The sequence below is a fragment of the Blennius ocellaris genome (assembly GCF_963422515.1).
Source record: "Blennius ocellaris genome assembly, chromosome: 8".
Classification (NCBI taxonomy): Eukaryota; Metazoa; Chordata; class Actinopteri; order Blenniiformes; family Blenniidae; genus Blennius; species Blennius ocellaris.
Window position 1 is genome coordinate 17,954,689 of NC_137657.1, and position 8,314 is coordinate 17,963,002.

General features: G+C 41.7%; 1 protein-coding gene across 2 annotated transcripts; it reads right to left on the reverse strand.

Annotated features, from left to right (window-relative positions):
- Positions 1–1,371: 1,371 nt before the first annotated feature.
- On the reverse strand, positions 1,372–6,549 carry wdr73 (WD repeat domain 73). 2 transcript variants are annotated; one of them, XM_080500440.1, is made up of 8 exons: positions 6,492–6,549; positions 5,605–5,672; positions 4,976–5,061; positions 4,809–4,897; positions 4,228–4,295; positions 3,262–3,426; positions 2,690–3,055; positions 1,372–1,850 (listed from the first exon to the last, which is right to left on the reverse strand). In XM_080500440.1, exons 1-8 carry the CDS (start codon positions 6,545–6,547, stop codon positions 1,618–1,620), a joined length of 1,131 nt encoding a protein of 376 aa, XP_080356566.1. In that variant the 5' UTR covers positions 6,548–6,549; the 3' UTR covers positions 1,372–1,617. The 2 variants fall into 2 exon arrangements, with proteins under 2 accessions (XP_080356566.1, XP_080356565.1); XM_080500439.1 differs by having other exon boundaries at positions 4,132–4,295.
- Positions 6,550–8,314: the final 1,765 nt, after the last annotated feature.

An 8,314-nucleotide genomic window follows, 5' to 3' on the forward strand; every position in this document is an offset into this window, starting at 1 on the left:
TTACATCATGTCCCAACTGCATGTGTCTGCTGTTATCTTTTCAGATGATTCTATTTGGATTGGACTGAAAGATGGGAACTGGCTACATTGGACTCATGGATGGGTTTGTTTACATATTGTTTTTTCAGGAATAAAAAACAAACTTGTTTTTCTTCATCACCAAACTGACACAGCTTCACAAAATCTGTTTTGTATGAAGGAGTGCAGTTGTTAAATCATTTGTGATGTTTAGAATGAAGTCAGGGGGGCACAGAGGATATGGATGGTGCTTTTGGTTCCCAAATTTGTTCTTGGTGGACACACATTAAGAAAAGTGATATAAGGCTCTTGGTAGACCCCCCCCCCCCCCCCCCCCCCCTTTGACCCCTCCTATCCCTGCCTACCTATATGTGAAAGTGTCCATGAGCAAGGCCTGAACCCCAAATTCCTCCCAACGAATGGATTCGGTGCCTTGCGTGGCGGCCGCCTCCATTGGTGTGTGATAATGAAGTTATCTTTCTTTAAAGGCTGTTGGTTCTCTGGAGAAGAGTACATACAGTAAGTAGGAGGGAGCCAAGCCAAGCAGAGCCTTGTACACTGAGGTCATCCAGTGAGTGAAGGCCACTCAGCTCTGGCTACAATTCCCAGTGGTGAGCGAGGTCCAGCCACAAACCTTAAAGAACTACGATGCACTGAGTTCAGAGACTGCAGGCATCCGAAAGAAGCGCTCGTATAAAGGACGTCACCATAACCAATAAGTGGCAAAAATGCTGCGGGAAATCGTAAAATCATTAGTTTAAAGTGTCACGCCTTCCTTCACTGGGTAATCGGGGATAACCCACACATGCATGTGGAGAACATGCAAACTCTTCAACAAGGGACTTTCTACCTGAAACATCTATTACTAACTATTATCCAGTTGGCCAGCATTTTTTTTTTTTAACAGTTATTTCTCTAACTGAAGCAAATCCTCATCCCTGATAAATTAATGGACAATCTGGTTTTTCCGATGACTCTTTTATGTGTTGCATTGGAAGGCTAAACTTCGAAGGACAATCTCTGAAAGAAACCCCAGGCGGATACGATAAAATATGTGCTCACAGCTTTGTGCAGAAAAGGATGCAGAGGTTTACGGATGTACTGAGAGACGACGAGCAGGTGAGTGGTGTGAGGAAGGGTACAACAGACGAGGCGTTGAAAGAAGATGGTTTTCACCCCAAGGGGAAACCGTTGATGGAATAAAAGGTGCTTTCATAAAAATGTATCCATCCATCTGCTATCACACTTTATATACCTCAGGTGGAGCAGAGTGCTGGAGCTGATCCCAGCTCACTATGAGTGAAGGCAGGTTCCAGCCTGGACAGATTTTTTTACATTCATCAGGACTTAAGATGACCGCAGGAGAAAAATACTTTATTGGTGACATATGTATACTGAAATTTCCCCCAGGAGGGAGCAAAAATGCTGCGGCAAGGGAGCAGATGAGGGTCAAAAGCCTTGCTCAGAGGACTCAAACCTTTAATCACAAGCTCCTTGCTCCCATCCCGAGGTCGCCACTGTCCATCGCCAGCTGGCTTCACTCCCAACAGAAGCTCATTGGTATGAGTTTGATCCATTTATGTCAGCATAATCAGCAGCTCATCGATCCGGGTCCACCCAGTCCCAGACGTGGACGGAGCCGTCAGAGGCGGCAGACAGCAGCGTCCGCGGGCGCTCGGGATGCCACACGTGTGAGGTGACGAAGGCGGGGGCGCCTTCGTCATTCTGCTGTGAGGAAACGGCGTGGCCGCGGTGCTGAAAGAGTGGCCGAGCGTCCTGCGGCTCCAACCGCCACGCAGACGTGCTGTAGAGCTGAACCAGTCCACTAAAGCCTGATGGAGACAAAGGTGAAGAGTTTAAAAGCTTTTATTTGTCATTTGTATTAATCAAGACAATTGAACTTAAAGCTCCCATAACTTAAAGTCTGTGGTATAAAAACATAAGCAGGCACATAGAGATAAAAAAAAAAAAAAAAAAACAGTTTATACCCACACTGTATAATGTTAGAATAGATTTGTCCAACAATTAAATGGACAGATGTGAAGAAAAGTGCCTGCTGCCCATCTTAACGGATGTGAAGACAGATCTTCCCTTCATGACATCAACTGGGGGAATAACCACTCCTTCTGGTAGTGGATTCTCCCTTTGACACTCCCACAGAGAGATGTGCCCTATCCTATAAAATTACAAGCAAATGCTACCGGAAAACATAGTAGGAGTGTTTTCCGGTAAACAGAGTAGGTGTGGCTTACTCCACACAGCTCATCAAAATTTAAAGGTAAAGGCACAGAAACAGCCTGTTCGCAGCAGAGCTCACTAGAGGGACTTTTAGATTGGCTGAAATTCAGGACCACTGGCTTGGTTTGGGGAAAAACACTTTGAATACAATGTCGTTGGACCTCTGACAACGATGTGAAATTGTTGAAACACTGAATAATATTAGGGACCTTTAAAACTAGCTGCAACAAACAACCCAACTAAGCGGAGCTACAGCTGCAATAGTGTCTGATCTTATTGGATCTCGCACTTCCAATAAAATCAAACCTGTTTGACCTTCAGCAAGAGCAGCAGCCTCCAAGATGATTATTCTTAAAGACAATTATTTGACTCAGACTGCTGTTAAATTACAGATTAAACACGCTCTCTGACTTGTGTCTCTGTATAAACTCACCCGACACCGAGACGCAGTCGTTCAGCGCTGGAGCCCATGAGACACTGACATGGTCCAGGCTGCAACGACGTGTTTGGACGTCCAGTTGAGCCTGACTCACGGCTTCTCCTGGGTTTCTTAAGTCTGACACCACTGCCCGTCCTGAAGAAGACAGCCTGACGACCCTGCAGCTGGACACATGTGGACTTGTGGACGCGTCTGTCCACCAGAGGCTGGATTCTCCTGAGGACGGTGGTGGAGGTGAAAGTTGAGGAGCACCTGGTTTACGGGTGTCAGCGACGTAAACGCACCCATTACAGCAGCCGGCGAGAAAAATGGTGTCATTTACAAACTGTAATGCACTCAGAAGATCTGCCGAGTCGGTCTCTGTTGGGACAAAATGACACAAAAAGTCTAAAAAGACATGTTCGGACATGTACAGACTAAATGTTCTGAACAAAAGTTCATCTGGAATGTACCAAACTGAGATTTTAGCCAGAAAACAAGCTGAATATTGGACTCTGAATCCACACGACTGTTCAAACGCTTGGGTTTAAACAGCAAAGTGTACATTACAGATTTAGCAGTGTTACCCAGTCGGTAAAGCATTTTTCCTGACGCCACCTCAGTCAGCTGGACGTCGCTGCTCTGAGCTCCATGGAGGACATGTGGTGGTGAAGAGAGCCGAGCAGCCATCCTGCTGCCGCTCGCCGAAGCGCTCTTCCTTCCCTTGATACTTCCTGTTCTCCTGATCACATCTGGTGTTGGACGACAAGATGCAGCAGACAAACAGTTGTGGTGGAAAAAAAGCTGAAAAATGGGCAAGACTGCATTCCTGAAGAATTCTGAGTCAGAACTCACTGGAATGAAATGTTCTTTTTTTATGCTTCGTTATCAATTTCACAATATGTTGGGTTTATTTATTTATTTATTTTTTACAATTTTCTGGATTTGCATACATTAATCTACAATGAGCCCATTTAAACTAGCATGAAATCAAATAACTGGAAATAATCAGTTTATTGTAATAATCAAATCTGAAGGGTTTAGACAGTTATGAGAATTGATAATTGAAAAACTATTAATAAGTTCCAGTCCACTATCTGATTTTGTTTTAAGTAGCTCCATACATGGTGATGAAATACTCAAAACCTCCTCAGCCTGGTTTTTTTCAAACCTGACACATTGTCTCATTTTCATTTCATTCGGCATAAAATCATTTCGCTCCAGATGTGCCTCTTTGTCCACTTTACATGTTCGTCATCTACTATTTTTCTGCTTGAGCTGTGATTATATTACCTCCATTTTCCACGATTTTTGTATGCTTGTATTGATATGCAAGGGCAAAACGAATCAGATTAATATGTACATATATAATATGTCTGGGTGTGTTAATTCCATTCTCATGATTAGATAACTCCAGAAATCAATTTTTTTGGTGTTGATGTAAAAAAAAGGCTTACCGTTTTCTGTTAGAATGGACGCCACCATAGTTTCCTGACTTGCAATGATCAGCTGGTACGCAACAACTAGATTCCAAGATGTCAGAGGAAACTCACCACTGTCGTCTCCTCCGAGCTCCCACAACTGCAGGTCAGTGGTCAGCCCATCATTAGTCACAACACACCTACCAGAACAACACCACCAAGGTGTTACAGTTAAATAAAGCATCATCTCTTATTTGAAATTAGATTGTTATAAACCCCTCAAAAATATGTGACTCACATTCACATTTGTTTCATTCCTACAATAATCACAGAACGTCCTGACTCAACATTCAAACTCCACACGTGTGCAGCAAAAAATATAGATGGATGCCATTAATGATGTTAGAAAGGTAAAGACTGCTTCAAATAACTGTAGAAATTATGAGAAAATCCCTCTTGACTGTGAGCTTTTATTCTCTTTTATGTGTCAGCTTGTTTTTTCTCAATTTCTTTTCCTTTAAAGTCTTCGTAGCTGCATTAATCAAATTCTTTCACCTTTACTAAACTAAACCCCACAAAAGAAACATTAAATCTGGGGACTTGTTTAAAATTACTTCACAGGAATGCGACATCAATGAAAGGAGGAAACATTGGAACAGCCCGAGTGCCACTAATGCAGCGGCATCATTTTCCTCACATGTGTCAGAACTCACCGTGTTCCCGGGATGTGTTTGAGGCGCCGAACGGGGCTGTCCGTAAAACCCCCGTGAGCGACTTTGAAATCTCGCTCTGCACAGAGGCCCTGGACACAGAAGGGGAGAGCTCAGTGATGTATCGGTCACATGTTTGGGAGAAACGTAATTAAAACATGAAACACTACCTTATTTTCATCGGCATAAAGCTTCAACGGCAAACGAAGCTCCAAGATTTCATTTTTTGATTCGCTGTAGCCTGCGACGCAGACCGCTGCAAACACAGAGGAAGACAAACTGCCTCAGAAAATACAACCTGGAAATCTACAGGGTTCTGCTTCCTGTTGTGCTTCACGAGACCGTGCTTATTATGTTTAATCAATATGATCCATTCAACCATCAATGATTTACATGTGTTTTAGTCAACTAAGTGTTACGGAGGCTGAAGATGCATGCGGCTCAAAAGGTAGTGAAATCACAGAGCAAACACATAGCATTCTGCAACTAGTTATTATGCTCCTGACCTTTTCTGATGTATTGGTTTTATATGGTTTATTCCTACTGCACTTAAACACAATGACCTTTTAAAGTCTGAATAATAAACATAAATACCTGTTAATAGTTATGAGCGTTGACTGTATCAAGTGTCTTATAATCTCTTTTGGGTAGTATCAGTAAAGTGTTTCTTTCAGCAGGTCTAAATGGATCACACCTGGGCTAAAACACAGCATCAGATGGAAGAGAAAAAGAACAATCCCTGTGGTGATCCACACAATCCAACCTCACAGAATAAATAAACAAATACATCCACACTCACTTTTCCCTGAAGTCCACTCGATGACCTGAGTGGGATGTTCCAGCTGATAAACATGAAGATCTTTGTACCTGAAGAAAAAAATAACACATCAGTTTTGAGAAAAGAACAATAGGGTATAAACCTTTTTCTTTTTTTTTTTCAAACACAATGAATCAAAATTGTAATAGAAATAGCTGTGACCCAGGCCGCGCAGTATTGTACCCACATTTTCTATAGAATTGTTAATTATCAATAAATTTGAACACGTTTTATACATAGTCTGATAATGTAATTTGATTTAGATTCAACATTTTATCATGTGCATATATATATATATATATATATATATATATATATATATATATTACAGCTACATTTAACTGGAGAAAACAAAACATTTACCAGGTGAGGTCAAGATGTTTCAACTTCATTGCAGAAGAGGTCCACTGCGTTGATTACTTATGTAAAAGGCATGTTTTAATATAAACTGTGCACATATGAAGCGGAGAACGAGTGTCTATTTGTGGATTTTCAATATATAATGTGACGCTTTTGACGTCCCCAAAACTAGTTCCCCGCTCCACACACAGACACCAGACTCCATACAGAATAAATTATATTGTCATTTATCTTTTTTAAAGACAAGTGTCGGCAGTTTAAATGTAAAATGTTGTTTCATTTTTACATTCCACTGACTATACAGCGTTGTTCGTCTTAGTTACATTGTCCAAACTCACTAAATGCATGGAATAAATGTGAATTATTTGGTGGTAACTCATAACGCGCCATTTCAGTGCACGAGAGGCGTTAAGCTCTGCGCCGGTAGCTTCAACTCGCTTGTAGGTTGACAAACAAATGTAAAACAAAAAAAAAAGCGCTTTAAATAAAGGATGAAGCGATTTGCTCACGTTTTTATGGATTCGATGAACCAGTCTTCCAAAATATCACAGTCAGTATCCTCCATGTCGACACGTGTTTCTTGGGGGAATGTTTATGTTGAAGCAACTTCTCATTTTCTTCGGATGTCTGGTTTGTTAGATAGATACTGCAGCGCCACCTGCTGGTGTGGGGGGGTCAATAAACAAACAAAGGAGGCAGGAGGACCGGTGGGAAGATGTTAGGAGGAGAGAGGGTGAAGTTACTTGAATACTTGAAAGTACCTGGGATCAACCATCCAGAGCAATGGACAGTGCAGAAAACAGGTGAAGAAGAGAGTGCAGGCACAATGCATTACGTGGACAGAAATGTGAACATTTACAGGGACGGATCTGAGAGCTACTGGCACAGGTGGCACAGATGAAATGCAGAATTTTTTTTAATTGGGATTGACCACATGGATTAAAAATGAACAGATCTGAGAGACAGCTGAGATAGAGCGTGAAGCGAGACAGGCCAGGTTTAAATGGTTTGGGGATGTGTTGAGGAGAGATACTAGATAATGTTGGTGCTGAAGCTGCCAAAAAAGGAGAAGACTGACATGGAGGTGGTTGATGTAATAGTTGAGGAGGTAGGCGATAGTTTGAGATGGAGGCAGATGATTTGCTGTTCCCTGAAAGACTGAGAAGAGAAAGAAGGATTGGAATAAAATACATTGTCATCGTTCAATTTCAAACTTCAACTTTATTATATGAAGGGTGATTTGTTGTGCAGCAATTATAAGAATATAAACCAATATAAAACATTATCCAATGTCCAATATGTATCCAGTATGCCAACTGCAACTAACTCCGGGCGAGGGCAGGGTACACCATGGACAGGTTGCCAGTCCATCACAGGACAAACACGGAGAGACGGACAACCACACACCCCTACATTCACACCCATTTAGGGTCATCAAGTAACCTCACATGCATGTTTTTGGACTGTGGGAGGAAACCGACACATGGGGAGAACATGCAAACTCCACACAAAAAAGGCCCCAGCCGGTATTAAAAACAGGACCTTCATGCTGTTAAGAGAGTGCACTTGTCACCTTTTACAGTCAGACTGTGCAGTGGATGAGCGTCAAGGGTTCTTTTATTCCATATGTGACTGAAGAGAACACGGAGGTTGGCTTTATGTAATCTCTTTGCAAATGTGTGTGTCCCGCTACTGTCAGATGTCTCGAAAAGCCTAATGGAGTGAAAGCTTTTCTAACAGTATTAAGCAGCTGTGGTCAACATATACGGTCTCCCACCTCCAGCGTTGTATCAAACAAACAAACAATATAGATGGAAAACTGCACGTCGAATGGAATTCCTGCATAACCAGTCTGTAGATTCTCCTAAAAAAACAACAACAACTAATGGTAATAATGATACAAATAACTCACCAATAGCAGCAAGATACTTCCAGTTTGCATTACTTTCAGTGGAAATGCATATGATATCATCAGTTTATTGTTTAATTTTTCCCTTCATTCTCATGATGAATAAAAGGTAAATGGAAATGTTTGTTAATATGCCGACAGGATGTCTCATCGAGCTTGTTAACCTATTGAGAAGTTACACCAGCCTACACAACATTTGACATTCAATGCCACCAGTACATCATGCTGAGGTTATTTATATCAAGACTAATAATTGTATGAATAACAAAGCAGTGTCTGCTCTACTGATTGGCAGCGCACAGTTAAACATTGCTTCAAATAAGCAAATTAGATGTTAAAGAGGACATTCGCAGCCATTTTTAAAGTCTATCTGGAGACCTTAAAGAGGAAAAAAAAAAGGTTTTGAGCCAATTGGTTCACTGC